The sequence below is a fragment of the Ipomoea nil genome, unplaced genomic scaffold, assembly GCF_001879475.1.
Source record: "Ipomoea nil cultivar Tokyo-kokei standard unplaced genomic scaffold, Asagao_1.1 scaffold2159, whole genome shotgun sequence".
Taxonomy (NCBI): Eukaryota; Viridiplantae; Streptophyta; class Magnoliopsida; order Solanales; family Convolvulaceae; genus Ipomoea; species Ipomoea nil.
The window spans coordinates 1,738,563-1,756,460 of NW_017618587.1; the positions used below are offsets into that span (position 1 = coordinate 1,738,563).

General features: G+C 36.3%; 2 protein-coding genes across 3 annotated transcripts; both read left to right on the forward strand.

The window, feature by feature from the left end:
- The first annotated feature begins 7,658 nt into the window (after positions 1–7,658).
- Positions 7,659–15,002, forward strand: LOC109149098 (serine/threonine-protein kinase CTR1-like). Of its 2 annotated transcripts, none has more exons than XM_019296737.1 (16): positions 7,659–7,841; positions 8,165–9,231; positions 9,447–9,745; positions 9,827–9,971; positions 10,100–10,215; positions 10,572–10,777; positions 11,239–11,646; positions 11,744–11,784; positions 12,374–12,442; positions 12,968–13,068; positions 13,166–13,250; positions 13,333–13,431; positions 13,512–13,580; positions 14,271–14,402; positions 14,572–14,666; positions 14,807–15,002. In XM_019296737.1, exons 2-16 carry the CDS (start codon positions 8,317–8,319, stop codon positions 14,898–14,900), a joined length of 2,874 nt encoding a protein of 957 aa, XP_019152282.1. In that variant the 5' UTR covers positions 7,659–7,841; positions 8,165–8,316; the 3' UTR covers positions 14,901–15,002. The 2 variants fall into 2 exon arrangements, with proteins under 2 accessions (XP_019152282.1, XP_019152283.1); XM_019296738.1 differs by having other exon boundaries at positions 8,185–9,231.
- A 709-nt stretch (positions 15,003–15,711) lies between these two features.
- LOC109149191 lies at positions 15,712–16,347 on the forward strand. Its single transcript, XM_019296854.1, has one exon. The coding sequence runs from the start codon at positions 15,712–15,714 to the stop codon at positions 16,345–16,347; it is 636 nt and encodes a 211-aa protein (XP_019152399.1).
- The last annotated feature ends 1,551 nt before the right edge of the window (positions 16,348–17,898 follow it).

Below are 17,898 nucleotides of genomic sequence, written 5' to 3' on the forward strand. Positions count from 1 at the left end.
TCCGGGACGGGCCTGGAAAAATATATATAAAGCGACAGAAATTTTATTTTTTTTTAAGAAAGTAAAAAGGTTAAACGAAGAGAGGTCAAAAGGCAAGAGAAAAATGGGGGGCCCGCTTATATATTTTACAAGAATAATGGGAAATTGTGTAAATAAAAAATAATGATAATAATAAGTGGGGGACTGGTTGACAAATTGACAGGCTTTAGCCGCCTCGTTAGTCGTTATTTATAGCTCCATAATTATTCGTGTGTATTTGTACTTTGTAGGTGTATAGGTAAATGAAATTTCCTATTTTAGTAAAATGAAATAGGGTACTCCGTGGCTTTCAAAAAAATATGCTACTCCGTAATTATTTTGAGGAGTTAATTAATGATTTGGTCGAGTTTTTTGCACTTTTGGTCCCACGATTATAGTGGCACTATCAGAATTGATTCACGACTTTCAGACTTTGCAATTTTAGTCCACGACTATTGTTTTTTGGCAAAAATGGTCCTTCCGACCACTTTTCCGTCAAAATTTCACCGAAGTAAAATTTCTTCAACTTTAAGAAGGCTAAAGTTGACATGTTTAAGAGGCTTGTATTACTGATTGTTGGCTGCCATATTTTGCAATAAAGAATTGTTTTTTATCTAGGAAGAATTGTTAAGGGAAATGTCAAATTTAGCCCTCTTAAAAATGAAAAAATTTTACTCCGGTGGAATTTTGACGGAAAAATGGCCAGAAGGACCATTTTTGCCAAAAAAACAATAGTCGTGGACTAAAATTGCAAGGTCTGAAAGTCGTGGATCAATTCTGATAGTGCCACTATAGTCGTGGGACCAAAAGTGCAAAAAACTCTGATTTGGTCTCTCCACAATAATAGTATCCACACTTGTGATTTATTTGGAATTATTTCAGTATTAATTCTCCCCATCCAAGTTAATAGCTGATGTGGGTGTAGGTTATTTGAGAAATAATATTACTGCAAATGTGGAGAGAATGTCAGAAATACAAAAAAAAAAAAGAGAAAAAGAAGAAGCAACACAGGCTGTGCGCGTTCGCGCACAGCCTGTGGAAACACGGGCGCGTGCAGTGCACGCGCCCGTGTGACGCGTGACAGCGCGCCTGACGCGTCCTTTTTTTATTTTTTTTTTAATTTTAGTTTTATTTTTTTTCTTTCTTTTTTCTTTCCCCTCTCATCTTCTCTTTCCTAATCACTCTTACATTATCCCCCAATTCTCCCCAACCAATGTGGATGCTCTAAGAATTTTTTCAATTTGATTTTTGATTATTAAAATTTCTTAATTCGATTATATTATTTTTACACGAAATGGTCTTCAATTTAATTTCATGGTCAAACTAAACAAATAAATTTAAAATTTGAAAAAATCATATTCTTCTTCCCTAATTCTCTCTCTCTCATATTCACCCGACGACGACGACATAGAGAACAATTGTCAACGAAGCTCCGTCCCTCTTTCTTCTTCTCGCCCAACAACATAGATCCAGCAAGTAGTAGCCCTCTTCCTTGAGATGAAGAGCTGAGATCATCTACAATTTAAGCAATCTTCACACTATTTTTCAGATCTCACTCAATACAAGCTACTTTCATATGCAATTCCTCAATTTCATTCCATAACACCATCATCACACAACATAAGGTTAGTCACAGTATCATACAGCAAAGAACACACATTTAATTACTAGAAAAAATCCCAATAAGTTCATGACGTTTCATCAAAAATCAAGCTAAATACTCCCAGTTAATATTTATTAAAAAAAAACATATCAACATCATATAAATTTAACCTGATAAATACGTCAATTTAGAATCAATTAAACAATTTTATCAATTTATGAGACTTCAATAAAATTTTTGTTATTTAAAAGACCCAATTACACTATCTATATAACTTAGGGGTCAATTTGACCATTTCTAAATATGTAACTACGTGAATACATTAATTTAGAATAGATTATTGCAATCATTATATAAATACAATGTACAACTTCCAAATCCCCTTTGGCCTTTTCCACGAGTTCATTAACTATTGTATTATATCCTCACTCGCTGTCTTTTTTTAATAAAAAAAAAAGTAAAAAATTGTTCCAATAGGTAGTTCCAAACGCATGACCAATTTTTGGATTAAAAAATAAAATAAAAACCTATATAAATAAATTAAACAAAAACGTGCATCACAATAATACTCTGCTGTTAATTTACATATCACATGAAGTCATGAACATTTACTCCACTTTGATTTACATAAAAATCAACATTACTTATTCAAAAGTGCATTTTGGATGAAATATATTGTAGGGGAAATGTTAAATAAGCCACCAAACTGCACTAAAAAGTACAATTAAGTCATCCAACATTAAAATAGTTCAATTAAACACTCTAGTTATCAAATAAACATTATGATGGAATATATTGTAAGGAAATGATCAAATAAGCCCTCAAACTTTACCCAAAAGTGCAATTAAGACCTCAATCATGTTTACCGGTAACCAGTAGGTTACCAGTTATTCACCGCCCATAAAGTTCAGTTTTACTAGAAAGACCACCGCCAAGCGTTCTCCTTAAATGGAGAAGGCGGGCAGTCTGTTCGTCTTCTCTAGTGGAGAAGACGACCGTGCTGTTCGTTTTCTCCAATGGAGAATACAAATAGCACGGTCGTCTTTTTCGGTGGAGAATATATACGACCAGTACAGTTGTCTTTCTTCTCCATTGGAGAAGACGAAGACTAATCAGGTCAACGAGCAGATGGTTGAAGTTCGACGGTTGCCGGAATGTTGGATGGAAAATTAATGATCGGTTTGTTTCAGGTGAACAACCGGTCATTTGGGTTTAAATGTATCAAAATCACAAGTTTGAGTGTTTAATTGAGGTTTTTTAATGTTGGAGGGCTTAATTGTACTTTTGGGTAAATTTTGATAGCTTATTTCTCTATATTTTATGATGACCATACACAACAAAGAATCACAATCAGTTAAACCAGTATGTGTTGTTTATAGATATCCATTGTTTAACCCAAGAATCACAACAAACAACTCTGCCATGGAGTCAAATTTAAAACATTTTGATTATCAAATTAAATATCCGACCAACTCCCTTGGCTAGGCTATCATCGCATACACTATTACCATGTAGTTGTGAGTCATCTATCATGACTTGTTATTTTGTTAGAAACACAATTTGTCGATATTTAATTTAAAAGTGATTAACATACAGACATCAATAACAAAAATAATAAATTATCATGGCAAACGAGAGATTCTTACTATCGCATTTCGCATTATAATTTATAATAGAAAGAATAATATACTACACACATTTCATAATATATTCACTTGTTGATATGGTACATACTATATAATTGAAGATTTATCAATTTAAAAAGAAAAAACTAAACTCGTGATGATATCAATCAATTTATGTGCAACTAATAATAATAATAATAAAAAAAGAATTATTACGTAAATATGTGAACAAGAAAAAAAAAACATTATTCTAAGAAATTAGTGAATTTTTAGAGTGTTGATAGTGCATGGTTGTACATGCATCAAGATGTAAAAACTTGTGAGAGATGTCTTATTGTTACCATATTTTTTGTTTGAAGAGATAATTGACCATAATTAGTATGTCTTCCGATTAATCTCTTTTTTCTGATTCATAATCATCACCGGCATGACGCGTGAGAGCTGGTTTTTCATAATGTGAATGTCTTCTTCTTTGTCGATATTTATGGCTCAAATTAATACTTCAGCAAAAGAGTTCAAAATGTTCACGCTTTCTGCCATAATTATATTATTATTATTCATCACCGTATCAATCCTTCCAATCTCTTCATTTCCCATTTAAGCACCCGACCAATGTATGGTACTTATTCAAACAAAATGACCACTTCCAACGTTAGTTTTGCCCCCTTTTAAGATCATCCAACATCTCATCTCATTATCATTAAAAAAAATGAAAGAAAAAAACATATACAATGATTATGATTATTATTATTATTATTATTATTATTATTATTGCCTTTTCCAAGATTTGACTGAATTGATTTGCGGTTGAGGGGAGTGCATGAAAATTAAATGGTGGAGGACTGCGAAGGCAGGGAGGGCGTTGTGATTCGTGAGGTCGTTATGCGTCCACGTCATTAGCTGGGAATGGTTACTCATGCTGTTTGTGATCCGGATCCAATTTCATGTGTTTTCTCTGAAGATGTCAACAAATTTGCTTTTCCAATTTTAACCTTTCACAATCTCGAGACAGGCAGAAAGCTACGCGTATTCGGTATTTCAACTTTTGAAGCCCGCACGCATAAGTAACCTACTCAGTATTTTATACCGTATATTTTAACAGACTCTAGGAAAATTATTTTTTTGAATACTATTACTCTAATATAATACAACATACAGTATCTGTTCATAATTGAACCCACAACTTCTCATGTGAAAGTTCAACCTGGTACCATTCCATAAAATCCTTAGTACTCTAGGAAAATTATAATTGCACTAGAATAATAAAATCAACATACGTTTGAAAAAAAATACAAAGATCATAAATTATCATAACTCAAAAAGTGAAATTGTATATTTGCTCGAAAAGAAAATACAAAGATCATAAATTATCATAACTCAAAAAGTGAAGTTGTATATTTGTATTTAGTCTTCAATTTTGATAATCATCATTTGGAGTTAGAAGACTATGTCTGGGCTAGGCCTAATGCCCTAATGTATCTTGCATATTGGGCTCTAATGATTTAACCAAATTGTTTGTAGTCCAAAGGAAAAGGGATTTGAAGATGTACAAAGCCCAATAAGAAGCCAGCATATTGGCATATTGCAATCTCGTTCATCATACAATCTGACTGAAAATATTCATTTATTATTAGTTTTTTTCAATAATCATTTTCTCAAATCAATAAAGTGCAAGACTTCATGAACTAAGTGGTATGAAAAGCTAAATTCCAATTGGGTATTGGATAAGACTAAAACCCATACATATTACACAAATCGAGAAGATAACGGCAGGGAAAAAAAAAAAAAAAAAAAACTTTCCCAGGAAAAAAAAAACAGAAAGAGGTCCGGTCCTTTAATCACTGTATCAACAAACGTGTTTGACTTTATCAAACTCGAGCTCACATGGAACATCAAATGTAGCAACTTTTGCCTAAGAGATACGACAGGGGAGTTTGAACATTGTCGCTGCTTCATAAATGCATTAAATTTCATGCATTCGCTAAGTATTGCATCGTTTTAACAGTCAAGATCTAAGTTTAAGTATTATTTAACTTAGTATCTTTTTAAAGTATTATTTAATTTAATATCTCTTAATTAGAAGCTTGAAATGTGGAATTTAAGATTGTGTGTAATTTATTGTTGTATATAAGTGTTTTCAATTTAAATCAGTCTTATACAGTTTGTTGGCTAGGAGCATAAAATGTATTTCATCCCGTTGGCATATTCAGACTTAATTCTGCCTCTTTAGTCGAAACGTGCGGTGTTAAACTCAAAATATTATAATTATAAAGCCAGTTATCGATCAATTCAATTAAAGTTGTCATAATAATATAACATTACCTTATCTGTTTTATCCCGACAAGATAGAACATTACACAGGTAAATCATCCGTTTTTTCAAAGTGAGGTGACTAGTGTTTGAGCCACAAGGACTTCACCATATTAGATATAGTTCATACCCAAAAAGGAATTCACTATATTATATGTAGGGGTGTCAAGGTGGGCTGAAGCCCGCAGGACAACATAAATTGGTCCTCGAGGGTAGGCCATATAATTTTTTGCTCGCGAAAATACGGACCTTGCGGGCTTAACGCACGCAAGTTGGCGGACTACGCGGTTGCCAACCTAAAATTATATATATATATATATATATATATATATATATGTGTGTGTGTGTGTGTGTGTGTGTGTGTGTGTGCGCGCGCGCCATTAAAATTTGAAAAATTTTATATTTTTAAATTTCTAAACACGTCAAAAATTTAATATTATTTAAATTAAATTATTTAAATATAAATTATATATATATATATATATATATATATATATATATATATATATATATATATATATATATATTCAAAATTTTTGAAGTTAGCCTCCAGGGCTCGTGTGCCCACATGAGGCGAGTTAGGGTTGCATAATCCTAATCCGCATACTTTACGAGTCGGTCCGCATTGACACCCTTAATTATGTATGACTCTCATATTGCAACCTTTTCCACAATCTACCAGCTTTTCGTTGAGAAATTTATCTATTTTGAAATATAGTAGGTTTTCTGACTTACATTAAACTAATCATATATCTCTATAACCTATGTCCAAGAGTCATTAATTGGTCTCTCAGTTAGTCGTTGACTTTGCGTATAATGAATTCATTTATACACTTTCACCAACTTGAAACGTTCAATCTCCAGTTTAAAGAACCAAGGACCCAAACTCTAGCCTGGAGAGTGGAGAGCCATAGTTTTTTTTTTTTTTTTTTAGGGGCCATTGTCAATGTAGTGGACTACGAAGTAGGTATCATTATAATTACGCTTTAGTTTCATTTCACAATATTGTTATGTTTTTTTGTTTATTTTTTCAACACGCACTAGTTCCAGTATAACAATATACTACAGTTTAATTTAACAATATACATTATTGCATAAGTTTTTTTTTTTTTAATTTAATTGTTCACACACACTACTTTAATTTCAGTAATGCTGAAGTTTTATTTTAATTACATTTCAGGTTCATTTGACAATATATGTTATTGTATAACTCTGTATTTTAGTTTTATTTTTCACATTTCATTATAGCAACACTAAGGTATCATTTTAATTATACCACAATTTCGTTTAACAATATAAATTATTAAATGAGCAAAATGCTTTTAATTTTCATTTTCTACACACTAATTTTGTTTACAACAATACTAAAATATTACTTTAATTATAATAAATTTAATTTGAAAATCATAGTGCACCGTATTATTTTAATTCTACTAAAATTTTATTTGAGGATTATAGTTCATTATCAATACGGTGTTGTGTGAGTTTTTTGCACTTTTGGTCCCACGACTATAGTGACACTATCAGAATTGATCCATGACTTTCAAACATTGCAATTTTAGTTCACGACTATTGTTTTTTTATTTTGGCAAAAATAGTCCTTCCGGTCACTTTTCTATCAAAATTTCATCAGAGTAAAAAAATTTCATTTTTAAGAGGGCTAAATTTGACATATTTAAGAGGGCTTGTATTATTGATTGTTTTCTGCCATATTTTGCAATAAATAATTGTTTTTGATCTAGAAAGAATTGTTAAGGAAAATGTCAAATTTAACCCTCTTAAAAATGAAGAAATTTTACTCCGGTGGAATTTTGACGGAAAAGTGACCAGAAGGACCATTTTTGCTAAAAAAAAACAATAGTCATGGACTAAAATTGCAAGGTTTAAAAGTCGTGGATCAATTCTGATAATGTCACTATAGGCGTGGGATCAAAAGTGCAAAAAACTCGGTGTTGTGTGGACCATACTCAACTGTCTAACAAGTAACAACTAACAACTGCGGATGCATGCACCTTGGCACCGAGTGCACTTTACATACGTGTCGAATGGATGGCGTCGTGCCTAAACCTGACGTGGGCTGCATAGGAACGGCGCGCGCGCATCCAGCCATGCGGTGCACAGACGCCATTTCCCCTTTTTTACTTTTCAATTTTCCCACCGATTTCAACTCCTGCCTTCCTCCCTCACGCTTAAAACCATCCACCTTTCCTCCCAGCTTTCTTCCCCGTCTCTCTCATCATCTCACCGCCACCGTTCCCATGCACCTCTTCAACCTTCATATCTCTGTAAGTACACACTGACTAATCTCTGCGTTTCTGAAATCACTTTTCATCCTTTAATCTGAAGTGTATGTGCATCAGTGCATGTATATGTGTGTATGTTGTATGCTATTATATATATATATATATATATATATATATATCATAATCAAAGGTTGCATTTCAATGAAGTACTGATTAGTAAATTGTACATGATCATATCTGCTGTTTCGTGAACGTTCAATTTTTAGGAAAATTAATATGATGGCGTGTTTGGATTTGATGTGTTGAAAGTTGGGGGAACCTTAACGAGTTAATGTGATGTGATTTTTTGATGTTCATGGAGTCAGTGAGGTGGAGAAATTTGCAGCCATTGTACGGATGCATTCGGTTTTGGAGCTGTCGCTGTCGATGAATTGAAGTAGCGGGTAGTTGAGGACTTGAGGGTTGAGAATCCCCTTTTTTCTCCAAAAACTTTTGAATTTCAGGGACGTTTGTGAAAATGCCGCACAGGACCACTTACTTCTTTCCGAGGCAATTCCCGGATCGTGCTTGCGGATGCGACGCGTCGTCAACAAAGTTTCTGTTGGGTCACGAGAAGAAGTGTGATGATAGTGAAAATGAATCTTCGGGAGAGGAACGTGGTGATGCCACATTTAACCAGCTCACAAAGGAAGACCACAACTCTGCGCGTTCAAGCGCATCTGATCGCTTCACGGGCGGTGACAAGATCCATGGAAAGCAACTGGTCGCTTTCGTCAGCTGGTTGGCGGGTAAAAAGTCGTCCTTAAATCAGAATCGTCACGTGAAGATCAAAGTCGATGATGGTTGCGAGGTTGACAACCATGAACACCGCCTCTTGGTGCCGGAAGTGGTTGGCTTCGATCCCCCGGTGCCGGAACAGGTAACTCCGGTTGGGAATGATAAGAAGCTGTCTTTGCAACGGTTATCGAGTAGTGACAGCAATTATAGTAGCGTGGGTCTGCAAAAGGAGAATGGGGCGGGTTTTCGGAGGCAAACGTCGGGCAGCAATTACAGTGGTGTATATGGGAAAGAGAAGGCGTTGGGTTTCGAGAGGCAAGTACCGTTGCAGCGGTTGTCGAGCGGGGAGAGTACTAGCTACGCGAGGAGTTTCTTTTCCGGGACCACATTGGAAGGGAATTACTGGCCTAGTACCATGGTCAAGGATTCGGAGTTGTCGACAACCGGAGGGGTACAGGCGGAGCAAGGTGTTAATTGGGTGGATGGCTTGGCGCAGAGGTCAAAGGAGAGCTATTACTTACAACTCACGCTTGCCAAGACGCTTGTACAGCAAGCAACGCTTGCTGCTGCTGAGCTCATGCTTCTACCGGAGGGCCGAAGTGTAAAGGGGCATGCCGGATCTTCTGATCCTGAAACTGTCTCATATCATCTTTGGGTATATAGCTCTTTTTCATTTACCTTAAAAGCCTCTAACTCAATTAAAGGGATCAAAATGTGTTAAAATGTCATCAGATCTTATATAGTGTCATCAATCTGAGGTATTAGTCATGACGAAACTTCTGATTTTACTCTACAGCCAACTTCATATGAGAATTTGTTAATAGTTATTGACACGTCTCACTGATTTAATTCCCAATACTTGAATTTCAGGTAAGTGGCTGCTTGTCATATGCTGACAAGATAGCTGATGGGTTCTATAACATTTTGGGAGTGAATCCATATTTGTGGGCCATGTGCAATGATTTGGAAGAAGGTAAAAGTTTACCGTCTTTGGTGGCACTTAAAGAAACTGAACCCAGTGAGACCTCAATGGAGGTGATCCTAATTGATCGACAAGGGGATTCAAGGCTAAGGGAACTAGAGGATAAAGCTCAAGAAATGTACTTCACTGCAGAAAATATGTTAGTATTAGTAGAGAAACTTGGCAAACTTGTGGCTGTCCATATGGGGTAATCTCAACTTTCTTCTTAGCCTACCCGTTGAATCTGTGTTTACTTCTTTATGATACTGTTAAATTTGTTGAATATAAGGGGATCTTTTCCGGTGGAGCAAGGTGATCTTCATATGTGCTGGAAAATTGCAAGTAAGAGATTAAAGGATTTCGAGAGGTGCATTGTGCTCCCAATTGGTAATTTATCAGCAGGGCTCTGCAGGCATAGAGCTATTTTATTCAAGGTGATTCACAAGGATACTTTCACCTAGTTGGAGAAGATTGAACAAAGTGTTCGACATTTTATCCCTTTTGCTTTTTCATTTCCTATTATGCACCTTGAATTTTAATTGGTTACTCTTCTGTTGTGTAGAAATTGGCAGATTATGTAGGTTTGCCATGCAGGATAGCTCGAGGATGCAAGTATTGTGTTGAAGATCATCGCTCTTCATGTCTTGTAAAAATTGAGGATGACCGAAAGTTCTCTAGGTAAAATAATTTGCATGTTCTGCAAATCTCACTCTAATTGCAGCAGAGGAAATGTTGTTGCTCTTCATTTCCATTTTCCTGCATTTCTTTCCTTTTGTGGTGTTCTTGTAGTTTTACCTTCTCATTCATTTTCTTGTGAGATGAAGAAATAGCTGGAGGTAGGATCTTATGAAAAGAGGAGTCCTTTCACCAGGATTTACTTGGCTGCTTTTTAAATATTACTCCCTCCGTCCAAGATAGATGCATTAGTTTGTGTTTGAGACAGTTTTTATGGAAACAAATGAGATGGTATTTTATTTTCTACTTCATCTCGTTCTCAGTTCAATTTCATTGAACGTGAATATATGCCTTAACAGGGAATTTGTGGTTGATCTAATTGGGGAACCAGGAAATGTCCATGATCCAGATTCCTCAATCAATGGAAGTGTTTGTTCTTCTGTTCCTTCACCCTTTCAAATTTCTCACCTAAAGGAATTTCAACAACCTTACATGGATTGTGATATAAAATGTCAATTGGAGAATTCCAATTATACTTTTGCCTGTCCAAGTGGTGTATGCTCAGGTATGCTACATTATGCACTGCTTCAAAGTTTGTCACCCATGCTCTATGCATACAGTCATTATGACTAAGCTAATGATGTGTGCTGGCATAAATTGGTCTTCAAAGTCTGAATCAATAGTTTAGATGTAGTTCAATAATAGTGGTAGAAAGATGTCCTTGGTCTGTTTAGAATAATGTTAGGTTTGTCATTTGTGTAAATCTTCAAAATATCTGTTAACAAGGGGAAGTAAGATATTGCTAATACCTGTATGTGCAATATTCCATCAAACATTATTTTTTGGTTCTGTTACATGATGAACTCGCATAGGCATGAATGTTGGCCTGCTATCTCTCACTTGCTAAATCTAAACAAATTTGTTTGAATGCATGCATACAGCCCTGAAGTTTTTCTTCTGTTCTTTTCCTAGATGCTGCTGGCTGGCTGGATCTGATAATGCTCATAATTTTCTTTCTTTGTACAGGTACTGTTGATGGAAATCATCCGGTCAAGGACGCTCAGGAGAACAACATCCCCAAAAATTCTTTGTATGGTCCTAATCAATCTGCTGGGTTTGAATCACCTAAAGCCTTTGCCACTGCTGAAATTATGGAAGATGGAGACACTAGACTTGGAGATGATAAAATTGTTATACAACAGACATACAAAAAAGAGATTATTCTATCAAAAATGCCCGTATATCCTGGCAGACCACCTAAAATAACTTTTGCCTCTAATTCTGATGTAACAGAGATTGAAAGCAGCTTTGAGAATTATGAAAAACATTCTACTTCAACAATTCCTAAATACTTGACTCTTGAACCTTCTCTTGCAATGGATTGGCTTGAGATCTCATGGGATGAATTACATATCAAGGAGCGTGTTGGTGCTGGTACACCTTTAGTTAGTTTTTTTATAATGGGGTTATATATGATACAATTTTCCACAAAAAATGAGTTTGGTAATAACGCAATTATTATCCAATGCAGGTTCATTTGGAACTGTGCATAGAGCTGAATGGCATGGATCGGTTAGTAATGTACCCTTCAAGTTTGTTTGTAGATGTTGATGAACAAAAACATGAGAGTGCATCAATTTATCTGGAAACAAAGCTTAAGAAAGCAGATTACTGCAGCTGATAGTGTAAAGTTCAATTGATGGAAAAGACAACCCTGCATGCTTTTGTCAGTAAAGCTCTTAGGGCCTTTTTTCTGTCAGAGGAACTCAAGTTCATGTCATTTCTTGATGAGGACATTCTCATCTAGAAATATTTTCAATACCTTTCCTGATGTCCTATAACTTGATGATTGAATTGCAACAGATTTTGATATCTGAGAGCATCAAGTGTCATACATGTCAACTTAGGAAGTAAAAGATAAAAGTCATACATCAAATATATAGGAAATGTTTTTGGAAATAACTTGATGATTGATATGTAACAGATTTAGACATCTGAGAGCATCAGTTGCCATACATGTTAATTTAGGAAGTAAAAAAGGAGGTCATGCATCAAAAGTATGGAAACTACACTTGGAAATAAGATTTTGCAAAATTATAGCAACTGCAGTATTCGTATTTTAAGTATGAACTGAACAACTAATTGAAATGTACAATGCCAGGATGTTGCAGTCAAGGTGCTAACTGTCCAAGATTTTCATGATGATCAGTTGAGAGAGTTCCTAAGGGAGGTGTGTGCATGCAGTGAGACTTGAATGATTTACTTTACAACCTCCCTCCCTTCTTTGGCACTAGTAACTATCATGAGCCTTGCTTGAGCTGTGACCACCAATGCATTTTATCTTTCTTTTCCCCGTACTGTATGTAATTTCTCAGGAAAAAAGTGTTTCAAGCTACATGCAGATTGTAGGACAGTAAGGATTTCAATGGCAAAAGAGAACAATAAATAGGAAGATAGCAACATATACAATCTATTTTCCATATAGCCAGATTTACTTTAGTGATACTTCCTGGCAAATGGATTCACTTTTATATAACCTAGCATGGACAGATTATCCGGATGATCTTGATTTCTATAATTCTCTCTCATAAATGGTCTAAACTGGATAAATGTTTTAAATGAAGAGGAAAAGAACAGGCACCACTTTCATCTGTACTTTTATTACTAAATCCTTTTTCTCATCCTGGTCTTTTGCTGATTTGCTGCTGTACTTTTATTTACAAGTATTTTATTGATTCGATGTTTTCCTTTAAAGGTTGCAATTATGAAACGAGTCCGTCACCCTAATGTTGTTCTCTTCATGGGTGCTGTCACAAAGCGTCCACATCTATCTATAGTGACTGAGTATTTACCGAGGTAAAGTGGATCTCATTCTCTGTATAATGAATCTAAAGGCATTCTTAGGTTGTAATTTACAGTCTGATTAAATTTTGTAAACCTGATTTTGAAACAGAGGAAGTCTATACCGCCTGATAAATAGGCCGGCTGCTGGTGAAGTAATGGATCAGAGAAGGAAGCTGCGTATGGCTCTGGATGTGGTTTGTGTCAACTGACTTCCAATGCCCTTTTAGCCTTTTCATGTTTTAATGGCAGAAAGTTTTCTTATGGGTGCTTATGCAGGCCAAGGGTATCAACTATCTTCATTGTCTTAGCCCACCTATAGTTCACTGGGATCTCAAAACTCCTAATCTATTGGTTGATAAAAATTGGATTGTGAAGGTAAATTGTTGCCTACTGATCTATTAAATGATTTCCTTAAAACCATACATGGCTTAACTAATTTGAATATCTTGGCTCAGGTGTGTGATTTTGGTTTGTCAAGATTTAAAGCAAACACATTCATATCATCAAAATCGGTTGCTGGAACTGTATGTCCCTTTCTTAGCCCACATTCTGCACATTTTCTTTCATGCATATTCACTAGAAAGATCCTCTGGGCTGGATAATTTTATAGAAGCAATATTAATACTTCAATATAAATCAAAGATATTTCTATGTGCCTCTGTGATCCATTCACCATCTTTCATCATAAGATGTCAGGGGTGACGAGATTATAAAATCCAGAACCAGCTTAAGTTGGATGAGGATATTTAAGGTGATAACATGCACAAGATATCTGGGGAACGTTGACTGTGATGAACTCTGCAGTCAATTTTAGACCTCTTTGTTATCCACTTATCATGCAATTTAAAGTACAATGGTCCTCCATCTCCAGTGTGAGAGGGAATCTTTCTTGTCACATGACCGGTTCTCTTCTCTTCTTTGCTCTCGAGTTTTAGTGGAATATTCTTTTTACTTAGATAGGAGGTCCTTGCTGATAGTGGTTACTGTCCTGTTTATGGTTTAGTGAGAAAAATAATAGCTCATGGGCATGAGTGGAATCATGGCTAGTTTTGTTGCGTGCAAGGAATTGTATCTTTATTTTCACACTTCCTTATGGGCAATTGGCCTCCAGTAGATCATCACTGATGATGTAGTCCCTTGCATTATCCATATCAGGTGGTTGGGCACTTACAATGTAACAATCAGCACATAACAACCTTGCTTTTTTATTTCAGCCAGAGTGGATGGCCCCTGAATTCCTTCGTGGAGAACCGTCAAATGAGAAGTCTGATGTCTACAGTTTTGGTGTGATTTTGTGGGAGCTTGTAACCATGCAACAACCTTGGAATGGACTTGGCCCTGCTCAGGTTCATTTAACTCCCATGTTTTGCTTGTTATTCTGTCTTAATGATCTCCTTTTTAGCATCTTCACCTACCGCTTAATAATACATTCAAATATCAAACAACTTGTGCATGATTACCAGAACAGAAGGCTTTGTCATTCCCTTCCTGAACACAAGTTATGTAAACTTTCAGGTGGTTGGAGCTGTTGCTTATCAGAACAGGAGGCTTGTCATCCCACAAAATGTTCCTCCAGTATTGGCATCTCTAATGGAAGCTTGCTGGGATGAGTAAGTACATAGTTCAACAAAGACCATTATACATTTATACAGCCTGCCAGTATTGTTTTTCTAAATGCTTCGCTTCCACACCGTTCCATTTTCAGCCACATTGTTTCTGGTTCATTTTATTTATTTATGCTCTTTTACAGTGACCCTGTTCAGCGCCCATCGTTTGCTAGTATCGTGGGAACATTAAAGAAGCTGTTGAGGTCTCCATCACAGTCGTCCATTCAGACAGGATGAGCATAAGAAACCCCGCCCATTAGTAATAATGCTTTCAAGTATTCTCACGGTAGGCCGGGTCATTCCAATGTATATAATATATATGACTGGGTATTTTCACTATTTTCCAATGCGAACCATCTCAATAGCTAGCTTAAACAATCAAATACTCCGTAGTAAGTAACTGCAAAGTGTGATGGTTTGACCTTATTTGTAGCTACTACTGTGCTGCTTATGAATTACTAAAACCTAAATAAAGCAAGCAACATATTTGCTCTTATTGTGTTATTATTATATATATTATATATTATATAACGTGAGTATTTGCTAAATACGGAGTAGTTGGTAGCTGATTGTGTTAGTGGGTTTGACTAATTAATAGCATTAGTTGATTATAAGAAGGTGTTTGGTGAATTGAAAATTAGTTGAGAGCTGCTTATTATTTAATTGTAGAAAAGTGTTAGCTGTTTATTATTTGTAAAATGACTTTTTCCAAAAACTGATTGAAAAAATTACTTGTTGATTGAAAATGAATTTTGAAACGTTGTTATAAAAAGTTAATTAATCAAACACTCATATTAATTGTTTAATTAAATTAAACAAAATAAGTTATAATTTTCTTATAGTGTGGATGATGATAGAACTTTTGGAGTTTTTTTAATGCGGGTAGACATTATTATATTGTATATATACTTGTAGAGGTAGATGTTTCTGGTAACAGCTGGGACTACTACATTATTATCCTCTGGATCTCCGACCGTCACAGTAGGTAGGGAGGGAGGAGATAGAAATAGAAATAGAATTCTTGAAGGAAGGGGAAGATACAAGCAAAATGTGGACTGATCTTCTTCTACAGGCAGCTCTGATCCTGCTCACTCTCTTCATGTTCCTCTTAATGCACAACATTCCCCAAAAGTTCTTCTCCAGGTTGCGGTTTCGAAATCGAGCCGACATGCAAGCCAAGCGCCACTTCATCCAAGGCGCCCAGCACCTTGCTCAAGCGAAAGCAGCCAAGGACAGATCAACCACTACGAAGCTAGCCAAATCTGCGGAGTCCGAAGCCGACGCAGCAATCGCTCTAGATCCCAAGGACGCCGCGGCTCACATACTCAAGGCTCTGGCTCTCGAGGTGCTGGGGTTCAAGACCTCGGCTCTCGACGCGATCGACGCCGCCCTGTCACCGGCGGTGGCGAAGTCTCTCGGCGATCCGGAGCGGGCGGACGCGCTGTTCAAGCGGGCAGAGCTGCAGTTGGCGGCGAGTCGCCGTGGGCGAGTTGACTCGGCGGTTGAGGACCTGGTGGAATCAGTGCGGTTGAAGGGCGATAATGCCAAGGCGTTTTGTTTGTTAGGCGATTGCTACAAACGCAAGGGGCTTAAGAATGAGGCCCAAAAGGCTTACGAGGACGCATTGAAAGCCCAACCTAATTACACTGTAGCCCGAGAAGCCCTTAACCGCTTAAGCCCATAGTTTTTTTTTTGGGAGAAAATTAGGCCCGTAGCTTTGTAAAGGACAACCACGCAGTACCTATTTTTCAGGTAATTTATATCGTGCATCAGGCGCACAATGCAAAACGACGTTGTTTTGTATTTTTTTTTGGAAATTCTGTTTTCGTGTGTTAGCTTTTAACTTCTTAAAAAGAAAAATCTCATATTACGAAAATGTACATAATTGTATAATAGAATGTATATAATTGTATAACAAAATACACATATATTTTTTTGAAACGATAATACACATAATCTAACATAATACACATAAACTCTTAACATAAATTTACTATTTCGGATGTACACAATTGTATAAAAAAAAAGTACATAATTGTATAACATAAAGTACATAATTGTATATAACAGAATATGCATACACTCTGTCGCGTTAATTTCCCACAACTTAACAAAACGACGTCGTTTTGGAAGGCGCAAAGTGCACAATTTTATGTGCGTCGTGATGCACGATATAGCGATTGCATTTTTCAACGGATAAACTTTAAGAAAAGATGTCATCTTTATGTTCAGATGATGGCAAATTATTCTGCGAATTTAGATTTAAAAATACACAATTTATATACTGAATGTTCACAATTTTTATATACTAAGATGTTTACAATTTATCTATTGAATATTCATACTTTTATATACTAAATATTTAAAATTTACCTAGAATGTTTACAATTTGAATTGTGAACATGCAGTATATAAATTATAAGTATGGCAACGAACCAGTAACCATGAAAAGATGGCAAGAAGATATAAACGATACACACATTGTCTTGATCCCTAAGTGCAAATCCCCAGTGTTAATGTCTGATTTCCGCCCTATTGCTTTATGTAATGTTGTGTACCGAATTATTGCAAAACTCTTAGCTACTAGGCTGCGTGTGTTGTTAGACTCTATTATATCCCCTGCTCAGTGTGCTTTTATCCCGGGTCGGTCGATTGTGGACAATGTTTTGATTGCCTTTGAGTCAGCCCACTGTTTAAAACGCCAACCTGGGGATCGGGGGGGATATGGGGCCTTAAAAGTTGACATGAGTAAAGCCTATGATCGTGTTGAATGGGGTTTCTTGTGGCAGGTGCTTCAGAAAATGGGTTTCAGGGATCATTGGGTGAGATTGATGAGGGAGTGTGTGACTACGGTGCGGTACTCAATTCTGGTTGAGGGGAAGGAATGGGGGCCAGTGATTCCGGGTAGAGGGCTTAGGCAGGGGGACCCGTTATCACCCTATCTTTTCATTTTGGTGGCTGAATGTTTGAGTGCCATGCTGAGAGCTCGGGAGGAAGAAGGTATGTTACATGGTTTGAGGGTAGCAAGGGGTGCTCCGGCAGTCTCTCACCTATTTTTCGCGGACGATTGCCTTTTTCTTTTTAGAGCAAATAGGTTTGAGGCGGAGGTAATGCATGATGTCTTAAATGATTATGGGAGGGCGAGTGGTCAGGAAGTGCATATGGGGAAAACAACGATTGTTTTTGGCCGAAATGTGCATAGGGAGGATAAGGAGGCTGTTTGCGAGACCTTGGG

What these genes read in the sequence shown, in the direction of transcription:
- LOC109149098 (XM_019296737.1), top strand. Translation starts at nt 8,317, where the DNA reads ATGCCGCACAGGACCACTTACTTCTTTCCGAGGCAATTCCCGGATCGT. An exon ending in CTTGTGGCTGTCCATATGGG is followed by an intron (nt 9,746 to 9,826) that starts GTAATCTCAACT and finishes GTTGAATATAAG; the next exon opens with GGGATCTTTTCCGGTGGAGC. An exon ending in GATGACCGAAAGTTCTCTAG is followed by an intron (nt 10,216 to 10,571) that starts GTAAAATAATTT and finishes ATGCCTTAACAG; the next exon opens with GGAATTTGTGGTTGATCTAA.
- LOC109149191 (XM_019296854.1), top strand. Translation starts at nt 15,712, where the DNA reads ATGTGGACTGATCTTCTTCTACAGGCAGCTCTGATCCTGCTCACTCTC.